This window comes from Plecotus auritus (assembly GCF_963455305.1).
Source record: "Plecotus auritus genome assembly, chromosome: 9".
NCBI lineage: Eukaryota > Metazoa > Chordata > Mammalia > Chiroptera > Vespertilionidae > Plecotus > Plecotus auritus.
Window position 1 is genome coordinate 137,618,193 of NC_137783.1, and position 22,703 is coordinate 137,640,895.

At 38.9% G+C, this 22,703-nt stretch overlaps 2 protein-coding genes across 6 annotated transcripts in view; both read left to right on the top strand.

Moving 5' to 3' along the window:
- FNBP4 (formin binding protein 4) overlaps positions 1 to 13,624 on the top strand; it is a 38,438-nt gene extending 24,814 nt beyond the window's left edge. The window contains exons 13-17 of one of the 3 annotated variants that reach the window (XR_013959098.1): positions 2,932 to 4,662; positions 4,788 to 4,932; positions 5,314 to 5,666; positions 9,586 to 9,743; positions 12,575 to 13,624. Coding sequence is in view for 1 of the 3 variants with exons in the window: in XM_080642412.1 (XP_080498538.1) it covers positions 4,325 to 4,662; positions 4,788 to 4,932; positions 5,314 to 5,666; positions 9,586 to 9,743; positions 12,575 to 12,665 (1,085 nt within the window). In the remaining 2 variants the exon portion in view is untranslated. The remainder of the gene's footprint in view (positions 1 to 2,931; positions 4,663 to 4,787; positions 4,933 to 5,313; positions 5,667 to 9,585; positions 9,744 to 12,574) is intronic. The other 2 variants (XR_013959099.1, XM_080642412.1) reach the window with 2 other exon arrangements.
- A 1,493-nt stretch (positions 13,625 to 15,117) lies between these two features.
- The window catches only part of AGBL2 (AGBL carboxypeptidase 2), a 42,272-nt gene continuing 34,686 nt past the window's right edge, over positions 15,118 to 22,703 (top strand). Inside the window, exons 1-6 of one of the 3 annotated variants that reach the window (XM_080641463.1) lie at positions 15,118 to 15,552; positions 15,736 to 15,871; positions 16,122 to 16,185; positions 17,196 to 17,330; positions 18,933 to 18,986; positions 20,258 to 20,443. In XM_080641463.1, coding sequence (XP_080497589.1) covers positions 15,818 to 15,871; positions 16,122 to 16,185; positions 17,196 to 17,330; positions 18,933 to 18,986; positions 20,258 to 20,443 — 493 coding nt within the window. In that variant the 5' untranslated portion in view covers positions 15,118 to 15,552; positions 15,736 to 15,817. The remainder of the gene's footprint in view (positions 15,553 to 15,735; positions 15,872 to 16,121; positions 16,186 to 17,195; positions 17,331 to 18,932; positions 18,987 to 20,257; positions 20,444 to 22,703) is intronic. The other 2 variants (XM_080641464.1, XM_080641465.1) reach the window with 2 other exon arrangements.

Below are 22,703 nucleotides of genomic sequence, written 5' to 3' on the forward strand. Positions count from 1 at the left end.
AGTGGTCGGCAAACTGCGGCTCTGTTGACTAATGAGTTTGCCGACTACTGGGATAGGGGCTTAATCACAAGGAACAACAACAGCCTGTAATTATTGGAATCGAGAGTCTAGGTCAGTGGTCAGCAAACTCATTAGTCAACAGAGTGGCAAACCGCGGCTCGCGAGCCTCATGTGGCTTGTGAGCCGCAGTTTGCCGACCACTGGCTTAACCCATTTAAAGTACTGTCAGAGCTCTTCACATTAGTTAAATACAGAAGTCCCTCACTTAACTCTTCGATAGGTTCTGTTACTTTAAGCAAAACAATGTATAATGAAATCAGTTTTACTATAGGCTAATTGATTCAACAAGAGTTAACCTCTTATGTCATCTCATTGACGTTATAACAAAATGACGTAATTTGAGGACCTGTTGTACATTGAAAGGGGGAGTGGGGCTTCCATAGTTCCTCAGATACTCTGAGAATCTGATAGCTCTTCTAAGAGTTGTGGCTTGATTTCCACGTTATGGAAGATGATACATATTTTTCCCCTTAAAGTCCATCTTGAAATGACAAAAATAAGTGAATAATGAAGCATAATCAAAACTGATTAACCTTTTGATCTAAAAAACTGGTAGCTATTTGTTAAAATGATGGCATATGAAGGCAAGAGAGAAGAGTGGTTTCTAAAGTAATAAACCTTGGAAGATAAAAAGATATGGAATTTGTTGGAAAATTAGGGAGTAAAGAGCTGAATTCTTTTGTCCTTGGCTTATCAAAAATGATGCTTTGTACTGCCTAATCTCAGTAGAAAAGTTCTGATGATGTAGCAAATGAAACTGGTCATGATTTTAATTTCTTAAATAGTCTAGGAATTGTTATCAGATCACTCTAAAGCAAAAGCCAATATCACTGCAGTGATAATTTTATAACAGTAAAAGAGTGGTTTTATTCTACCTTATTTTTTAGAAATACATTTTCTCAAGTTATGGGGTATTTTACTTACCATTTTACTTTTACTTTTCCCATTCTTTTGGTCACAGTGATGGATGGATGGATGGATGGATGGATGGATGGATGGATGGATGGATGGATGGAGTCGAATTTGGTTTTATTGTTTGCTTTTTTTTGTAGTTAGTGAACATAAGAGGAGTAGTGATGGTTCTGGGTAGGTGATTCCACTCCTGACCACTGTCTGATGTCCCTTTTTTGTATGTTCCAAAGCTGGGTAGTCTAAAATGACCACCTTAGAGTTAAGTAATAAGTTATTTTCTCTGTGTTTTTTTTATGACACACCTAGTTGGAAGACCTTGAGACATTCCTATCTGATTAAAATAAAACTAAGTTAAACTGTAGGGAAAAGCCAGAGATAAACCATCTTATGTTCTTCAGCATCTTTATTGAGAGAATCACTAAAACCATATGGTAAACTTGATGTAAAGAGAATCCACATTTGTATGTAGGTCTTAAGGATTTAAAAGCAATACTGATCACTATTTTAAGCCTATAAAGAAAGTTTCTAATATGGACTCTTTGTCAGTTTAGCAGTGGTTAAACCATCTTTTAAAGAAGAAAAATTACTACACTGTGTGGAGCAAGGAAGTTCCATTGTTCTATTTTAATCCTTGTTCGTTAGTCAGTGTTTGAATTTAACATGTCACTAAAGATGAGCAATATTTCAAGATAACCCAGTATGTCTGTCTTACTGGAATTGTATCACTTAGTTTAAATATATCTGCTTTTTCAAAAAAAAAGTCTCTGTGGGACCTGTTATTTACATAATAACTTCTTGCTTTACATTGCTAAACTGGCCTCTTGGCTCAAAATACTAAGCAAAATTTTCTCTTTAGGAAAATACAGGAAAACAAAGGAAGCCTGCCCATAAATAAAAATAAAGATGCATAGAAAAGATATGTTCTTAAAGAATTTAAAATTTGTATCCCTGCACTATTCTGTCTTTAAGCTTACAGTTTTTTAATCTGTTAGCATATAATAAAAGCTGTGTATACCATTTTAATCTCTCTTTGGACTTCAGACTTATATGTTCTCTTAAATGGCAAAATATATACCAACTGGTTTACATTTAGAAATGAAGAAAAGCATTATGTAATATGATATCTATGAATATTCAAACTAGATTTCTTGAAGTTCTTTATATTTAAGCTAAAGAAGATCATGAATGTTAAGACACAGCTTTTGTCTTGAGTAAATGTAGTTTGGGATTCAAATATTAACTCTTAAAAGTGCTCTTGTTCACGGCAAAATTTATCAAGATTAGTTTGCCTTATATTTACAAAGTTTAATTCTGATTAACTTTGGGAGTCATGAATCACATTATTAATCTTGAACCCATGTTTTCTTGAGCTCCTCTGCACAGCAGCATATCACCATCATTACTGTATTGGCATTGCATTATGCTTCTAGATGAGAAATCTGCCATTCTATAAAATCTGACATTTTTATTTACTAACCATATGTTGTGGTTGGTTTATTAGAAGGAAGTTTAGTAATGTTTATTACCTTAGTTCTTATGTAATTTTGATATATTATTAGAATATAGTCCTACCACGACTTTATTTGTCTAAAAGTTAGTGTATAAATTCATATTAGATATAATCAAATACAAGTTTAATGACATATTTGAAGTCTTTAGCTAGAAAACTGCATTTCTGTTTTCTGATGAATTTTTTCAGTGCTCTTTTCCTTAGTAAACAACAACTCTAATTACAATAACCATGTGAATCAGATTCTTAAAGTCTTACATAATGTGTCATTTTTCTGATCCATGAAAAGTAAAGTTATTATAAAAGCCAAATGGTTCGTGGTCGCTTTGTTGAATTGCCATTGTGGTATATTTTTAGCAAAGTACAGTAAAATGTCTTATCTTTGTCCCAGAGCCTTTTATAATAGAGCCCTTATCTAATCCACTGCTTTTGACCATGAAATTTAACAGGTACCTGCATCTGGATCTCTACTCCAAGAGAAGTGAGATTTATTTGAGATTTCTAAAGCTCTTGGACTCTTGATATTTCACCAGGAAATCTTGGTAAAAATAGCACTAGACTAGAAGTCATAACTGGCCACTAAGAGCTGTATGATCTTGGGCAAGTTATTTCCTTCCTGGGTTTCATTACCTTTAAAAGAGAAGGTTGAACTAGATGATTTCTCATGTCTCTTCTACTCCTAAATTCTATGATTTTTAGGGAGAAAATCCCCTTCAACATTCCTGGGATATAGATCTAATAGTTTCATATATTGTGAAACTTCCCTATTGACGATAAAGAGGGATGGGGAAGGCTACAAGTAAGTATATCCTCCTATTTTCTCTAATCCTTAAAGCTTTTCCCAGCAGAGAAAGGACGGTAGTTAACTGGATTTTGCAAAACCAGAGGAAAGCTGATCCTACAGCTTTTGAGATGTAATTGAACTCAGATGTCAACAGCAATTTCAAATCCAATCCTCTGCATCTTCAAACACCTCTGAGTTATTTACCTTGAGGATTTAATCCCCTAAATTTCCCTTTTCTCATCACAAAAATAAAATTACCCTCCCTGATTTGTGTTGCTGTGATTTAACAAATGAGTATAACTCACACAGAAATGTGAAGGAATGATAGGTTTGACAATAGCACCTTGCAAATGGATTTTTATAACTTTAGTAACCCACATTAATTAAATTGGATAGAATTTGTGTGGGTGTTCTGGGTTATCCTCAAATACTTGTTTAGCTCACTAAAAATACACGGAATCAGTACTGCAAATGCACATCACTCCTCACTTCTCACCTTTAAAAGTAAAAAGAACCTAGAGTGTTGTCTTCTAGTTATGGTTTGGTGATATTTTTTTTTTTTTTTAATGATTTTAGAAAGAGGAAGGCTGGGGAGAGAGAGAGAGAAACATTGGTTTTTGTTCCACTTATTCATGCATTCATTGCTTGATTCTTGTATGTGCCCTCATTGAGGGTGAAACCTGAAACCTTGGTGTATGGGACAGTGCTCTAACCAACTGAGCTACTCAGCTAGAGCCAGGTTGTGTATTTTGAAATGTAGTATAGGTTCAGATGACTGAATTTCTCATTGGGTTGATGTGATGTGCTTCACTTACTTGTTCGTAAATCTGGACCCAAAGAACAAAATTGGTATTTCATAGCTAGGGTGAGTGTTCATTATGAGGTTTATAAATTTATTTTTCCATGAGGATCATTTTGAACTGAGTTATTTAGTATTTCAGTGGCATCAGTGTAGAATAGATCTGTGGGTCAGATTTTGTCTCACCAGTCAATTGCGCATTTCTGTAAATACGGAGTTTTTGTCTTGCCTTTTCCCTGACTCGTGTTTGGTTTTTTAGGTTCTCTTTGTAAAGAGTCCTTTTCTGGTCAAGTGTCTTCTTCATCACTCATGCCACTTACTCCATTCTGGACCCTCCTTCAGTCAAATGTGCCTGTGCTTCAACCTCCATTACCTTTGGAAATGCCACCACCCCCACCTCCACCCCCGGACTCCCCTCCCCCTCCTCCTCCCCCTCCTCCCCCTCCTCCTCCTCCCCCACCTCCTCCTCCAGTAGAAGATAGTGAGATCCAGGAGGTAGAGATGGAGGACGAGGGAAATGAGGAGCCTCCTGCCCCAGGAACAGAGGAGGATACTCCATTGAAACCTTCTACACAAACTACAATTGTAACTAGCCAGGTGAGAATGCCATTTGACATCCTAAAGAGTTTCCAGGGACTGGGGCATAATTGACACCATGTTCTATTTTAGAAGAGGATGTTTAGGGCCTTTTGCAGCACTGACTAGGATCTTTTGCATTTCAGAGTTCAGTTGATTCTACCACCTCTAGTTCTCCTTCCACTAAAGCTGTAAAGAGAAAAGCTACAGAAATTAGTACTGCAGTAGTTCAGAGATCAGCTACCATTGGTAGTTCTCCAGTCCTGTACAGCCAATCAGCTATAGCTATAGGTAAGCATTATGGTTAAAATGTTTTCCTCAATGTATTATATCTTTGTTTCCAGAATTATATGTCATAAAGAAATTTTAATGAGTTTTCATTGCAAAGACTATGTGTGTTTCTTTTCACTTGATAAACACTTCAGTTACTATTAACAGTTTGGTATGTGTCCTTCCAGATTGTTTTCTGTGCATTTACATAACAATGATTTTTGTGTTCAGGTACCTTAATGCTAAAGTACTAAGAAATTAATATTTTGCTACCAGAAAATGTGGCGTATTTGTTTGTTTAGAAAAAGATATGTTGATCTACAAATTTCTCGGTTCCCTTTTCCTTCTTTTTCTTGTTTTTGGCCTTTGTCATAAAGTTTCATTTTATGTTTTCCGTGTTAGGTCACCAGGCAATAGGGACTGGACAACAATCTACAGGGATTGGACACCAGGCAGTATCATCAGTTAGCCATCCAGCAACAGGAATAGGTCATCAGGCAAGAGGAATAAGCTTACAGTCAAATTACCTAGGACTGGCATCAGCTTCTGCAATTATGAATTATGCTGAATGTCCTGTCCAAATGGCAGTGACTGCTCCCACATTGCAGCCAGTCCCGGCTCGAGGTGCTGTGCCTACAACTGCTGTTGTAGAACCACCACCACCTCCGCCTCCTCCACCTCCTCCTCCACCAACACCACCACCAGCTCCCAAAGTGCCACCACCTGAGAAGACAAAAAAAGGAAAGAAAGATAAGGTATAGTAAATCTCCCTTTTAGTTTTTATTTGAAAAAATGTCTTATTAAGATGGTATTTATATAAAATTAACCATTTTAAAGTAGACAATTCTATAGCCTTTAGTACATTTACAGTGTGCAACCACCACCGCTTTCTAGTTACAAAACATTTTCATCACCTCAGCATAAAACCTTGTACCCTTTAAGTAGTCATTCCCCATCACCTCTTTACCCAAGTCTCTGGGAACCTCCAGTCTGCTTTCTGTATCTGTGGATTTACCTATTCTGAAATCACTAATATGTGACCTTTAATCCTGGCTTCCTTTACTTAGCACAATGTTTTCGAGGTTTATCCATGTTGTAGCTTGTATTAGTATTAGTTCTTCATCCTTTTTATAGCTGAGTAAGGGTTCTTATGTGTATATATCACAAATTGTTTATCCATTCATGCATTGATGGACATTGTTTTACCCCCTTTTAGCTATTATGAATAGTACTGATATAAAGGTGCATTTGAGTACTTGTTTTCATTTCTTTTGGGTATATAGGAATAAAATTGCTGAGTCATAGGATAATTCTGTGTTTAAAAAATTATTATACCGATTCTAGTGGCCAAGAAGTGGCATCTTCTCATGGTTTTGATTTTTGTTTCTGTAATGAGTAATCATATTGTGCATGTTTTTATTTGCTTGTTGACCATTTGTCCATTTGTGTATCTTTGGAGAAATGTCTATTTAAGTGCTTTGTCCTTATTTTTGTTTTTTATAAATACTTCTCTTTTTTTAATTTTTTAAAATTTGATTTTAGAGAGGAAAGGTGAAAGAGAGTGAGAAACATTGATCTTGCACAGACCCCCGACCAGAAATTGAACCCACAGCATGGGCATGTGCCCCCACAGGGAATCTAGCTGGCAACCTTTCGGTGCGCTGGTCAACACCAACTGAGTCACAACAGCCAAGACCACATGTTTTTTAAGCTGCACTTGTGGCCAGGACCCTTTGTCCATTTTCTAATTTGATTGTCTTTTGTTACTGAATTATAAGAGTTCTGTATATGTTATAGGTAAAAGTCCCTTATAAGATATGTGAGTTGAAAGTATTTTATCCCACTCTGTGGGTTGTCTTTTCATTCTGATTGTGTCCTTTTATTTATTTTTATATATATATATTTTATTTGTGTTAATCTTCACCTGAGGATATTTTTTCTCATTGATTTTGAGAGAGAGTGGAAGGGAGGGGGAGAGACAGAGAGAAACATCAGTGTGGGAGAGACACATCAATTGATTGCCTCCTGCACATGCCCCGACCAGAGCCTGCAACTGAGGTATGTACCGTTGACAGGCATCAAACCTGCAACACTTCAGTCCAAGGCCCGACGCTCTAACCATTGAGCAACTGGCTAAGGCAAAGTTTTTAATTTTGGTAAAGTTCAACCTACTATTTGTTTATTGTTGTTTTTTTCACTTTGCTTATGCTTTTTGTCATATCAGCCTTGACAAATCCACAGTCATGAAAATGTACCCCTATGTTTTCTTCTAAGAGTTGTATAGTTTTAGTACTTATATTTAGGTTGTTGATCCATTTTTTATTAATTTTGTTTATAGCATTACGTAAAGGGTCCAGTTTCATTCTATTGAATGTGTATATTCTTTTGTCCCAGCATCATTTATTGAAAAGACCATTCTTTCCCATTGAATGGAAGATCTTATTTAAAATCAGTTCACCATGAATAAATGGATTTATTTCTGGACTTTCAATTCTATTCCATTGGTCTATATGCTGGTACCACAATTTTTTTTATTGCAATAGCTTTATAATATGTTTTGAAATTGAGTATTACTTTTTCAGTATTGGCTATTTAGGCCCCTTGACTCCATTCTGGACTCTTCTTCAGTCCAATGAGTCTGCTTCAACCTCCATTACCTCTGGAAATGCCACTGCCCCCATCTCTATCCTTATATTTTTATATGACTTTAAAGGTCAGCTTTACCATTTTTGCATAAAATGCCAGTGAAATTTTAATAGGGATTGCGTTAATCTGTTGATAGTTTAAGTCATATTGCCATTTTAACAATTTTAATTGAATCTTTTAATCCATGAACACAGGTTTCCTTTTCATTTAATTAGGTCTTCAATTTATTTCAGAAATGTTTTGTAGTTTTTAGTGTACAAGTTTTTTACCTCCTAGGCTATATTTTTCTCAGTATTTTATTCTTTTGAATGCTGTTGTAAGTGGTATTAGTAGGATTTACCCTTTTATCATCAAATAATACCCTTCTTTATCTCTTATAACTGTTTTTTACTTATAGCCTATTTTGCCTTGCTCACTGTTTGCATGGAACATGGTATGCGTTTTTTTAAGACATTCTTTTTTTTTAATATAAGTATATTTTAAATAAATTTTTATTGATTTCAGAGAGGAAGGGAGAAGCAGAGAAAGAAATATAAATGATGAGAAAGTATCATTCAATCAGCTGCCTCCTGCACGCCCCCTACTGGGGATTGAGCCCACAACCCAGGCATGTGCCCTTGACCAAAATTGAACCAGCGACCCTTCAGTCCATGGGCCGGCGCTCTATCTACTGAGCCAAATCGGCTAGGGCTAATATATATTTATTGATTTTGGAGAGGGAGAGGGAGATAGAAACATCAATGATAAGGGAGAATCATTGCTCCTCTTAAAAAACACAGGGATACACATTGGTTTTATCAATTTCTAATACAGTGGCTCTCTAATTTCACATAACTAATCACACATGTTAACCAGTATATTTTGAATGCATACTACTTATCAGGCATTCTCCCTAGGAAGTTGGGATTTGGTAGTAAATCAAACAAGATACAATTCCTGCTTTTGTGGAGCTTCTCTTCGAGATATAGGAATAGAATTGGGGAGACAGATAAGCAAATAAATGTTCAGTGTTTTAAAATGCAGTGAAAGGCCTGGCTGGCATGGCTCAGTGGTTGAGTCCCAAACTATGAACCAGGAGGTCATGGTTTGGTTCCTGGTCAGGGTACATGCCCAGTTTGCAAGCTTGATGCCCGGTAGTGTGTGTGCAGAAAGCATCCGATAGATGATTCTCATCATTGATGTTTCTATCATTCTCCTTCTTTCCTCTCTGAAATCAATAAAAATATATCTTTTTAATAAAAATGCAGTGGTGGGGAGCATGGAAACAGTATAAGATGACAGAATGTGTGTGGTCTTTGGTACGTCGGTAGTGCTGTTTTATTTATTTTTTTAATATATTTTATTGATTTACACAGAGGAAGGGAGAGGGATAGAGAGCGAGAAACATCGATGAGAGAGAAACATCCATCAGCTGCCTCCTGCACACCTCCCACTGGGGATGTGCCCGCAACCAAGGCACGTGCCCTTGACCGGAATCGAACCCGGGACCCGTCAGTCCGCAAGCCGACACTCTATCCACTGAGCCAAACCGGTTTTGGCGGTAGTGCTGTTTTAGATACGGTGCGGAGGAAGGGCTCTTTGCTAGAGTGCCATTGATCAGAAAAGCCTGAAAGTAGTGATGGAACAAGCCATGTTGGATATATAGTTCTCTTTTTGCAAATATCACAAGTATTTTTCTTTACTACAAAAGTGCATATGTATTAAAGGGGATCACCATAATTCTGAGATGAGATAAGGGCTACAGTTCTGAACTCCATAGAATAAGGAGGCTAAAGGAAATTTTTCTGACCTGATTTCATAAAATAGCTACATTTACAGTTTTTAGATTTTTAACCAAGCATTAAGTTTATAGTTGGTAGAAATCTTTGGTGGCAAAACTGTAGAATGGTATTTGTTTTGTTTTTCTGTTCTTTTGGTTTTAAAGTTTACTTATTCCTTAGCACTAAGAAAAGATCCCAATGTCACATGGAGGACTCATTTTCTTATTTTATGTCTTAAATTCCTTCTGACCTTTAACCTTGGTTATAGGCAAAGAAGAGTAAAACAAAAATGCCATCTCTGGTAAAGAAGTGGCAGAGCATACAGCGTGAGTTAGATGAAGAGGAGAACTCTAGTTCCAGTGAAGAGGACCGGGAATCAACTGCACAGAAGCGAATTGAAGAGTGGAAACAGCAGCAGTTGGTCAGGTAAAAGAAGAGACCAAAGGTGGGGTAGGGTGGGTTGTGATTAATTCATAGAAACATTTATCTATAAAAATTATGGCTTGGCCTTTTTCAAAATCAGAACTATCAGAATTGTAATACTTTCTCCCATCAATTGCTCATCTTATGCAAAGGACTGGTTTTTAACACTGAGCATACTTCCCCACTTACTTATGGATCCAGTAGACCCTTAATTTTATTTTACATACTAGAAGCCCAGTGCACAAAATTCGTGCGGGGGCGGGGATTCCCTCAGCCCGGATTGCGAGAAGGCACAGGCCAGGCCAAGGGACCCCACCAGTGCATGATCAGGGTCGGGGAGGGACGCAGGAGAGCTCCAGGGCGTGTCCAGCCAGTCTCCCTCAGTCCCGATCAGCTGGACCCCAGCAGCAAGCTAACCTACCGGTCGGAGCATCTGTCCCCTGATGGTCAGTGCACGTCATAGCGGTTGAGCCGTCTTAGCATAATCATTATCATACTAGAGGCCTGATGCACGAAATTCGTGCAAGAGTAGGCCTTCCTTCCCCCAGCTACCGGCACCAGCTTCCCTCTGGCACCCGGGCTTCCCTCGCTACCCCAGCTTGCAGACGTCCCGTCTAATTAGCATATTACACACTAGAGGCCCAGGGCAGAAAATTGCACACAGTAGCCCATCGCTGCTCGCAGCCCCGCTCACCTGCTGCCTGCCTTGCTGCCATCGGAGCCTGTGGGCCGTGGGGGAGGGGCCAAGAGGTGCTCAATGCACCTCATGGTGACCAGTCATTTGGTCGTCCTGGTCATCACAGACACTGGCTTTTTATATATATAGATTATACTTTGATTGGTTGAATGGACAACTGGACACTTAGCATATTAGGCTTTTATTATATAGGATAATTTACCAAGGTAAAAATAACGGGAAAGGGAGAACACTTTATTAGAAATTTTAATAAGGCCCTAGCCAGTTTGGCTCAGTGGATAGAGCATCAGCCTATGGACTGAAGGGTCCCGGGTTCAATTCCCATCAAGGGCACATGCACAGGTTGCGAGCTCAATCCCCAGTAGAGGGCATGCAGGAGGCAGCCAGTCAATAATTCTGTCTCATCATTGATGTTTCTATCTCTCCCTCTCCCTTCCTCTCTGAAATCAATACAAAATATTTTTTATAAAGAAATTTTAATAATAATTTACACATGGTTAACCCAAACTTATATTCCTTATTTTCCTGGTTTTGAAAGGTATGTACACTGAAATGAGCAACATTCTTCTAATGTTGCTCAATTGTCATGTATAATCTGGACCATACTTCTCTCATAAATAGTGATACCAAATTTCAAATTCATCTCTGATAGGTCTAGCTTATTATTTATGGTTCTTGCTCTTGCAACATCCATAAACACAGTACATATGAAAACATTTGGAAATAAAATTGTAATGTTAAAAAAAAAACAGTATACAAAATAAACAGTATCATACTTTATGTACTCACTAAAAAATTTTTTTGAGAGAAGATAGTCATTCGTCACTTCATAATTGAAAACATTTTCATTTTTTGATACATATATGTCACTTGAATGGTCATTCCAGTGGATTTGTTTCTAAAATATCTACTTCTCTCCAATCACTGCACACTTGCTTTCAGCATTTGTCCACTTGAGAACCCTATCAAATAAATTTTAGCATGCAGCATCGGAAAACAGGAAAGATTCCTGCTACACATCTTTTTAGGAAACTTAGATGGTCCGGGTTCATGTTATAAAATACTAGATTATGAAATTGAATCTAGTGCCGCTCTCTGTCTCTTTGCATTCATCTTATACTTGTAAAAGCAAAAAAGACTATGCAAATGTCTCCAAACTTCATTTTTTACTTGAAAGGTGATGCACTATTTTGGGCAACATAATAAAACTGAGGGGTGGTGTTAGTGACAATTTATTTCAGTTGCATCATCCTCGTAGGTGATTCCATTATTCAGTTTTTTTTATTATCTTAGTCCTTTTTAGTATTGCTGGGAATTGAATGATGAATTCCTATAAGATGAAATTAGCAAATGATTTAAGATGATGGGAGGCAATCAGAATGATCTTGTAATTTATCTTAGATTATTTTAGATTTATAAAAGCATCCAGTGCACCCATTCTGATCATTGCAAGATAGAATATGAGCTTTAATCTATTTTTTAGATGACTAAGTCATGAGTTATCAATCTTTACAAATAGAACTGATCAAAAGAGAATTTCTAAAACATTAGGTCCAAAGGTCCCTTATGGTATATTGAAGGTTAAATATATCTTCCTTAAAGAATCGTAACTCGCCGAAACCGGTTTGGCTCAGTGGATAGAGCGTCGGCCTGCGGACTGAAGGGTCCCGGGTTCGATTCCGGTTAAGGGCATGTACCTTGGTTGCGGGCACATCCCCAATGGGAGGTGTGCAGGAGGCAGCTGATCGATGTCTCTCTCTCATCGATGTTTCTAACTCTCTATCCCTCTCCCTTCCTCTCTGTAAAATATCAATAAATATATTTAAAAAAAAAAAAAGAATCATAACTCCTAGTGGCCAAGAGAAACTTTTATAAGAATGTTTTATTCCTTCAGTGTGGCTTTAATGGTTGTTGGAGATACATAAAAATAAAAATGTGTGTATGTCTTTTGTTGACCCATTGGAAGAAATTTGATAAAGAATTTGCTGGTACTTAGCTGAGAAACTTGAAGCATTTTCATGAACATAGATGTGATAGGTCAGATTTTCAGTTTCAGTTAAGAGGTTTTTTTTATTTGCTAGGTAATGAACAGATTCTTTTTCTTCCCAGTGAAGTTATCTGTTTTTTGCTTTCACAGTGGCATGGCAGAGAGAAATGCTAATTTTGAAGCCCTTCCTGAAGATTGGCGAGCAAGACTGAAGAGAAGGAAAATGGCTCCAAACACATAATATTTTTAAAAATTAAAAAACAAATGTTTATTGGGCGTGTGTGGATGTGTGTGTGGTGTGTGGATGTGTGTGTTCAGTTCAAAGTCTTAACCCATTTTATGTTGTCAATAAACCATAAATGTTATGAGGGAGAGCATATGAATTTTGAATTTCCTGGGCAAGAACATAACACCTATAAAGTTTTCACATTTGGGAAATGAAATTTTCTGTTTTGCTGAAGGGTAAGGTTACTGCCTTGACCTGGCTGCCTTTGTTCTCACACTGACAAACTCAGCATGTTAGGCACATTAACCTCATCACTCTGGAACATGTGGCTTACGAGTGTGACACGTTTTTAGAGGACACTGACAGAAAGTGAAGGATTTTCCTGCCTAATGGAGGCTCAATAAGTGTTCCTAGTATGGTTCTCTCTCTCATTAACTTCTCCAGAACAAGTGCAATTAAGAAGGCAGCTCTGTATTCTACCTTGCTTAACTGGGATTATCAGATCTTTGTGACCTCTTCCTCCAGTCTGCCACCCTGGAGTGCTAGGAAAAATCAAGTTGTTTATCATGTGCTGATAGATGGCCACACTCTCTATTCTATCTCATACATTCTAGAATTGATAGCTGTCATTTCATATACTAGATGAAATACTTAAATTTCGGCAGCAGCAAGTTCAGGTCTTTGATTTTGAGGATTTCCCCTTACATCTGCGGCAGTAAATTTAACAAAAGCCACTGTATGTGTTGATATTGTCTCATTCCAAAATTCACCTCCCTTTCATGTGTGAACGTATTTTCCATAAAATTCCAGTATTTAAAAAGCAGTTTACTGTTCTGTATTTTCTATTGTATCACAATCAGGTAAAAGTCACTTTAAACTGAAGAAAAGGCAAATTGTGTTTTAAAGCTCTTTGTATTTCTCCAGTTTCTGACCTTGTAAATTTGTATATATACACTAATAAAGCTTTTTTTATACTTCTGATTGTCCTTTTGCTCTTCTAAACCTGTTACTTCATGATTATGTAACCAAGACTTATTTTAAGTCAATCTTAATTGTTTTTTTCTAATCAAATATGGTAGGGAGGCAAACATTAAAGAACAGCTCTAAAAAGCAAGATTTTGAATCGAAGGGTGGGCAGGGTTAGAAAAACACTTCTAGTACCAGAAGATGCTGTGTGTCTTCAATTTTGGAGCTTGCACTCTATAATAGCTAATGTTTGACCTAAAATCCAGGAAATAATGTAATGTGTTTAACATTTTGAGACAAGGTGCTTTTTCAACCCTCTTCTTATAAGAGTAATACATACAGGATGTCCCCAAAAAATGAATACACACTTCAACAGCTGATAGCTCAATTGATGTTGCTTTTTCAGATTTAACCCAATGGAATTAATAATACAAAAGTGTGTATACATGGTTTTGGGACACCCTGTACTTACAGTTTGGGACATACAAAGTCAACCAAAGAATAGTTTACAGTTTATTTTGGTATTTTTATGCATGTAATTTTAAATGTTACCTAACCAGTGTCATGTATGCTAGTGTGCTAGATATTACCATTATGCAAGTATTGGGGTGACCGTTTTGTATACAAATTGTGTTTTTATTAATCCTCACCTGAGGATATTTCTTCCTTGATTTATAGGGAGGGAGAAGGGGAAGAGAGAAACTGCCATGAAAGAGACAGACTAGTCACCTCCCACATGCCACCCCCACAGGGACTGAGAACTTGAACTTAGATTTGTGCTCCTGACCATGAGTCGAACCCACAAACCTATTTGTGGGCAGACACTAGCCACTGAGAAAAACCAGCCAAGGCTAAATGGTTTTTCTTGTAATTGCATAGAGCAAATTTCTAGAAATAGAGGCTTGTCAACTAGCTGTTAAATTTCTACAGAGCAACAGTGCTTTTGTCACTATCCTACCAAATTGATATTTTTAAAAATCTGACAGTCAAAATATGTGGGTTTAATTTAACTTTATTTCTTACATATTTTTTGTAGAAAGTATTTTTTCTTTTAAAGATTTTTTGATTTTTTACTTTTTATATGTTTTTATTGATTTCAGAGAGGAAGGAAGAGGGTGAGAGAGATGATGAAAGAATCATTAAGCCGCTGCCTTCTGCACGCCTCCTACTGGGGATGGAGCTGGCAACCTGGGCATGTGACCTGACTGGGAATCCAACCGTGACCTGGTTCATGGGTCCAACCTGCCCAGTGAAAGTAATTTCTCACTTCCGGCGTTGAGCTGGCTTTCCTTGTTACCTGAGAGAGCAATACTTGTTACCAGATGGAACAGCAAAGAAGTTTGGAGTATGACTACAGGCTTTGTATTTCAACCAAATTACCATTGATTACCCAAAAGCTGGGCGCAACTTTTCCTTGGGAGGCGGGGCCTCGCTCCCCGGAAGCGCCCAGCCGCCCCGCCCTCCTGCTTTGGTTTCATGGTTGCTAGGCTACCGGCGCCCTAGCCGAAAGCGGTGGCGGGTGAGCGAGGTTACCTCCTCTGCCGCGTGCACAGCTGGGCATCTGTACCTGCTGTGCCGTGGCCTCCCGCCTCGCCTAGGATTTTCAGCCACCGTAGGCGCCGCGCCCTCCACAGCTTGGGACAGGCAGGAGCGCAGAGGCGGCTGCACCCTTCCCTCTGCGCTCGGAAATCTTCCTCCTTGCCCCCCACCACCACCCTTCCGGAAACGGCCCTTCACGCCTTTATCCGGACCAGGAAGCCCTGAACCCCTGAATTTCGGGCCTCTGACTTTTACATCCACCCCGAGACAACTATTCTCGTTTTTTTCACTATCTTGCGGTATCTTTCTGCTTGCGGAGAGGAAAGCATGGGGCCTGCATGCGTACGGGTGCCTCGGGAGAAGGCTGGAAGACGTGTCGCCCTCCCTAATTTCTCAGGTACGCCTCCGGGCCTCATTATGGGAACAACCTGCCGGGTCCTTGTTTGAGCAGACACTGAGTTGGCAGGAAGAAAGGAGTGATGTGGCAGGGTTTCCTAAAATCGCGGGGGAGCTGCGGAAGCAAAGGGTGGGCATGGTGAATATCGGCAGGTGTTTCAATTGTCCTGTTCTGGTTTTTTAGCTTCTCCTGTGTAATCAGCTGCCCTTTTGGAAACCGGGCAAGGGTTGTGGCTGGATGCCTGTGTGACTGACTGGTCTTCCGTATGCCATACAGAAGTAACATGTTCCCAGCATTGGAAGCAGAGCTAAAGCAGAAGGTCAGTACACACCCCTCTCCAGGAACTCCACAGAAATCCAATACTAGATCAGAAGGTATATTCTGGTGGCACGTTTTTCTAGCTGGAGATCTTGATCCCCGAGACAGAATGATTTGTGTGAATATCTCACTTGGTTTATTTACAGAAGTCAAGTATACTGCCCTCTGCAACAGTGTTTGCCTACCTTTTGTTAAGAGTTCCATACTATTTGAAAGGACTTTCCTGATTGAGATGGCCTTTCCTTTCACAGACTCTTCCTGATCCCTATGAAGTCTTTATGTACCATCACCTCCAGTACTATGGCTACTTTAAAGGTAACATCTTGTTCTTATTCAGCATCACCTTTCCTGGGTTCGTGAAGTAAGTTGTTTCATTAACTGGGAGAGTTATGCTAGGATAAAACTAATGATGGATTTTTCCAACACTATTACTGAAAAGTATCCCTTTCCCCATTATCTGTTTGTCTACCCTTACACTAGTACCACTCTTTGTTAATTCTACCATATGGCATTAAGACAGTATTTTTGTTTTTGCCTTAAAATTTTCGATATGCTGTATTGTGTCTTGGTTATTCTTGCCTTTTTATATAATTTTAGAATTGTGATGTTTAAAAAAATTATTGGGATTACACTGAATCTATAAAATCTAATTTCACAAGAACTGAGAATTTACCAATATTGGGTTCTCCAATCTCTGAATATAGTCTAATTCTCCATTTATTTAGGTCTTCCTTAATTTCTCCCAATAAAGGTTTACTGGTATAGTTTTTTCATAGATGTTCATATTTTTATGCTGTTGAAATGGTATCTTTTTAAATTTTGATTTTTCTAACTTTATTCCTAGTATTTAGAAATAAAATTGTTTTATATTGATTTTATTTCTGTCAACCTTGTTAAACTTCCCTATTAACTATTTCATTTTTTTAAGTGATTACTAAGTTGTTGAAAACTGACTTTCCAGTTTGCCAGAGTCAGCAGAGCCCTCAGGACGAAGCAGCTCCACGGCCACCTGGAGTACCAGCCTTCACGGTTGTGGCTCTCTTGGCTGCTCTTAGACTAGTAGCTACCCCGTCTTTCTGCCTCCCCAGCCCTTTCTCTTTCCACCATATCACGCTGTCTTTCAAGTCTCCTCCTCACTGTGAAATGGAGAAAATGATGTTTAGCTCAAGTAAATTGAAATGGGAGAACTCTTTGGAAAATGAGATGTATTCATTGTAAAGGCCTGTGGTCGTGGGGGTTTGGTAGTAGTGGTTTGGGTATGCACCTAGGTGTTAGGGGTGGTAACTAGCCTTCCAGAACCTGTAATTTAAACTGCCTTTCCTTAGCTGAAAGAGGCAGTGTACCAAACTCTGCTCCGCACCAGCCTGTTTGGAAGAATAATCCCCGATTTGTCTTGAGTGACTCTTTTGGGGGAAGAGATGATTTGATACCAGACCACCTGGAAAAGGAGAACCTTCTATGTGAGTAATACACAGAGTGTGTGATCCCCAGAACCCTCACTGCCTTGAGCAGCTGCCGTAGGTATTCCGGAGAACGTGGTCTACCGAAGGAGAAGCCAGAGGAGCAGCCTTGGCCACTGTTTCTGTCATCACTCAAAAATGTTCTCTCTAGAGCTACTTTGTATTGTAGGTTTAAGTGAAAATACTATACGTTATCTTCCTCCGAATTGTTGGAAAATTTGTTAAAACTTTTTGGTCAAGCCGAAACCGGTTTGGCTCAATGGATAGAGCGTCGGCCTGCGGACTGAAGGGTCCCGGGTTCGATTCCGGTCAGGGGCATGTACCTTGGTTGCAGGCACATCCTCAGTGGGAGGTGTGCAGGAGGCGGCTGATCGATGTTTCTCTCTCATCGATGTTTCTAGCTCTCTATCCCTCTCCCTTCCTCTCTGTGAAATATCAATAAAATATATTTTAAAAAAAAAACTTTTTGGTCAAGAGTAAAAATTGATTTTTCACACAGGTTTGATGGATATATTTGTTAAGGCTCTTTGTGAAAGAGTGGTGGAAACCAATTCCAGCTTAAGCAAAAATAATTTTTAAAGGTATTCCACAGATTTCTTCTAGAATCCAAGGGTAGGAATTCAATAGATTTTCCCCCTTAAATACATATTCAACCAAAGATCAATTTGCTTCTCTTTACTCCAGTGGTTCTCAACCTTTCTAATGCCGCGGCCCTTTAATACAGCTCCTCATGTTGTGGTGACCCCCAACCATAAAATTATTTTCGTTGCTACTTCATAACTGTAATTTTGCTACTGTTAATGAATCGTAATGTAAATATCTGTGTTTTCCGATGGTCTTAGGTGACCCTGCTAGCGGTTCTCAACCTGTGGGTCACGACATTAGAAAGGTTGAGAACCGCTGCTGTAGAGCCTAAGACCATCGGAAAACACAGATATTTACATTACGATTCATTAACAGTAGCAAAATTACAGTTATGAAGTAGCAACGAAAATAATTTTATGGTTGGGGGTCACCACAACATGAGGAGCTGTATTAAAGGGCCGCGGCATTAGAAAGGTTGAGAACCACTGCTTTACTCCATATCCTCCCTGCCCCCAGCCCAAGCTACCATCATTTCTCACTATTGAATATATGCAGATATTCTTATACTTTCTAATTATATGTAAGTGCTCAATAAATGCTAGCATGACCTTTGAATTTTTTCTCCAGTTTCTGGATTAGGGTTTTTAAAAAAAAAGAGTATGTGAATTTAAATCATACTAGATACTGCTAGACTGCTTTCCAGAATGGTTGCATCAATTGAGCTTCTTGGCAGCAGTGTCTGAGAGTACCTGTTTACTTACACCTTTGCCAGGATGAGTGTGCAAACCTGTAAATGTTTTTCCCATTAGGTGAAAAACTGGCGTCTCCTTGTCATTTTGATTTACATTTCTTATGAGTGAGATTGAACAGCTTCACCATATTTTAAAATGTTTATTGCCCCCCCACCCCCAATTAAACAGTGAGAAAAAGATTTTGAGACAGAAATAGTGGGGGTGGGAGGATGGAAAGGGGCAGAGAAAAGAAAGACAAACCGTGCCTCCTCCTTCCTCTTTTTAGGGTCTACCTGTCTATCCTCAGCTGTGCATCAACAGACAGAAGCTGTGAGCAAAGGTATTTCATGTCCCTCCAGACCAGAAAACTCAAAACTCCTTTGTGGGAAATGTCTTCACCCCCTTCTCTCCCCACCAGAGCTGAGAACCAGCACACTGAGGGGCCTTGGTTCCTTCCCCGTTATTTTCTGTCTTTTCATTCTTCCTCTCATTTCGTTTATTTTTCTTTCTCCCTGAAAGCCTTTCTTTTCCTCCCTTTTTTCTCATTCTCTACTTGCCAAGAGCTCCTCTCTCTCTCCTGACCATTCACACTACTCTCCCATTTCCCATATCATCCTCTGTTTCAAAGTCGCTCTGTCCTTTGAATGGTTATATTTTGAACTTGAAATTTAATTTGCAGATTGTTTTTAATAGTTTTATGTACATTTTTCTAAAATGCTAATGGGTGAATTGAAAGTTCCCTCTCTTGCCTCTCACTAAACAAAAGTAATAGAACACATTAAATAACTTTTTATTCATTTGCAGCTCACGGTTGAGATGTCTTAAATACATTAGCTCTGATTTTTTTTAAACACAAAAACGTTTCTTCTAATTTATTCTTAAAACTTCACACTTATGAACAAAAAGATAGATACAGAGGCAGTAAAGCATCAAACAAACTGTCAAATTACAGCGGGAAGGTTAGGGAGAGGTGGGGGAAATAAGAGATCAACTGAAGGACTTGTATGCATGCATATAAGAGTAACCAACGGATGCGAAACATTGGGGGGTGAGGGCATGTATGGGAGTGGGGTGGGGGGGCAATGGTAAGATATGTACACATATAATACCTTAATAAAAACAAAACAAAAAAAAACTTCACACTTAAATATTTAATAGACTGTGTCAAATTTTAATTTGATTTTTATCATTTCTATGCCATCATCCTGTACTAAATCTCTTTGAAGGAAATATATGTGATAGGATTGCACATCTGTGCCTTTTTTTTTTTTTTTTTTGAGAGAGAGAGAGAGAGAGAGAGAGAGAATGGAAGGACAAGAGGAGGGGAAGAGAGAGAGAAACATCAATGTAAGAGAGACACATGGATTGGTTGCTTTCTGCACACGCCCTGACTTGGGTCAGGGATCAAGCCTCCAACCGAAGCAGGTGCCCTTGACTGGGAATAGAACCTGCAACCTTTCGGTCCGAGGCCCAACGCTCTAACCACTGAGCAACCGGCTAGGGCTGTGCTCATATTTTAGTAGTGCTTAGAGTTACTTAGTGGTTCTAGTTGATCAGTGAAGTTCCCAAGGAGGAAAGAAGCCATTCATTCATTCCCTTGCCCTTTGGCAGATTCCTTTATGCTGAGTTCGTCACTTCTCAGGAGCAGACACTTTCTTCATGATGATTTTGGTGAAGTAAACCCATGTCTTCGAGAACCCCAAGATCTCTTTGCCTTTTACTCTTGCTGCGGGCCACTGCAGGCTCCCAGGTGGCCAATAGAATGCGAGGTCATCAAAGAAAACATTCATCATATTGGTATGCGACTTATGTGTCATGGTCTTGCTGTTCTGATAGACTTTATTACAAAACCTCATAGTTTTAAATCCTATATGCTAAAGTACAAAGCAGGACAGATTCAACATCTCTCATCTCACCCCAAAATGATTATCTCACCCTGGGATACTGAAATACACTCACCAAACATTCTAATGTGCAAATTAGAATGTCTCAGAGTCCATTAGAATGGAGGATACCTTATTAGAGGCCAATATATATGCTTACTTAAATGTGTTTTCTAGATTATTCCCATCTCAGTATTAATGTGCTTAGTTGAGTTTTATAAAAGCTGTATTTTTACTGGCCTTGGTATAGTTGATGCACACCATATATGTCAGAGTGTAATTTGTACTGTTTTTAATTATATTTTTAGTTTATTGGAGTTTTTATGGGAATGGTAGAGACTTTTTAAAAAATTGATTTTAGAAAGAGGGAGGGAGAAGGGGAGAGAGAGAGAGAAGCATCCATCGGCTGCCTCCTGCACATCCCCTATTGGGGATCGAGCCCGAAATCCAGGCATGTGCCTTGACTGTGAATGAAACCTGTGGCCTCTTGGTGCATGGGTCGACACACAACCACTGAACCACACTGGCTGGGCGGTAGAGACATTTTTTTATGGCATTGCTGGTCATATCTTTGAGCTATTGGTGCAAATATAATCTTCAGCACTCATTTTTTTTTTAATATATTTTATTGATATTTTACAGAGAGGAAGGGAGAGGGATAGAGAGCGAGAAACATCGATGAGAGAGAAACATCGATCAGCTGCCTCCTGCACACCTCCCACTGGGAATGTGCCTGCAACCAAGGTACATGCCCTTGACCGGAATTGAACCCGGGACCCCTCAGTCCGCAGGCCGACGCTCTATCCACTGAGCCAAACCGGTTTCGGCTTCAGCACTCATTTTATGAAGCATTTTCAGAAGTGGATTGCATTGAAAAGTGGGGACTTTTCTAATTGGTGGGATACTTATATCTACCAGACATCATGTCTCTGCTTTAGACTGCTGGATAAACAACTGGATGTTTCTTATTTTTCTCCCTTTCCTCATTTATTATTCACTCATAAATATTTATGAAGCATCTACCATATGCTAAGTACAATGCTTAGTGTTAGATTTACAGTGATAAACAAGACAGAGATACCCAGAGCTCACAGACTAGTGGGAAAGTTAAAGTTACAACCAGGCAATTGCATAGAGTTTGATCCCTTGAGAACACTTAATCTCAGCTTGGAAGATCAGTAAGGGTTCCCAAAAGGAGTTGAAATGTCAGCTGGGATCTGAAGGAGAAGTTAGAAGTAATCCAATTGAGAGAGTCAAAGAAAAGTATTCCAGTTAGATAAAACAGAAAAAGAGAATGTCTTGTTTGGGCAACCATAAAACATTGAGCCTGAAAGATGAGATGAAGCTAAAATATAGGGAAGGGCTTAGTGTTGTAACTGGGACAGAATTGCTCTTTGGGTGTTTGGAAATGTGTGCGTGGTGGTAGGGGGGGTGCATTTGGAGTTGGCACAGTAGCTGAGAAGTCCTAAGGTCATCTGTCCCTATCCTGTACAATCTATAATAATAAAGTGTAATATGCTAATTAGACTGGATGTCCTTCCAGATGACCTTCCGGATGAAGCAGGGGCAGCGAGGGAAGCTCGGGTCCTTGGGTGCTAGAGGGAAGCTGGTGCCGGCAGCGGGGGAAGGAAGGCCTACTTTTGCAGTGATTTCGTGCATCGGGCCTCTAGTTTTTAGATAAAAGTTCAAGTTGATCAGGCCAGACAATAGGATTTTGTAGCTCTCTATATAAAATAGAATAAGATAGAGAATTCCTGTGAAGATTTTAGAACCAATTCCAAAAGGAAAATAAAAAGTGTAAAACGTAATCCACTAAACCAGTGGTCGGCAAACTCATTAGTCAACAGAGCGGCAAATCGTGGCTCGCGAGCCGCAGTTTGCCGACCACTGCACTAAAGCATTAAATCTTTTTTTAAAGCAATTTTTTTTTTTAAATTTCAAGGAAATCTAATAGCAAGTACCTGCTGTTTAAACTGAGTTGTCAGAGCCTCATTACTCCCCATTACCTTAAAGAAAAGAAAAGAACATTGTCTTTTACTGAGTTGTGTCTTTATATACCCTTGGCTTTCATCACTTAAAATGATATGGAGAAGTTCGCCAAGTTTCAGATGAGGAATCTTAGAATTGAGTGTTGATGAAAAAGCCTTGTTTTCTCTAAAACAAGTGATATCCTT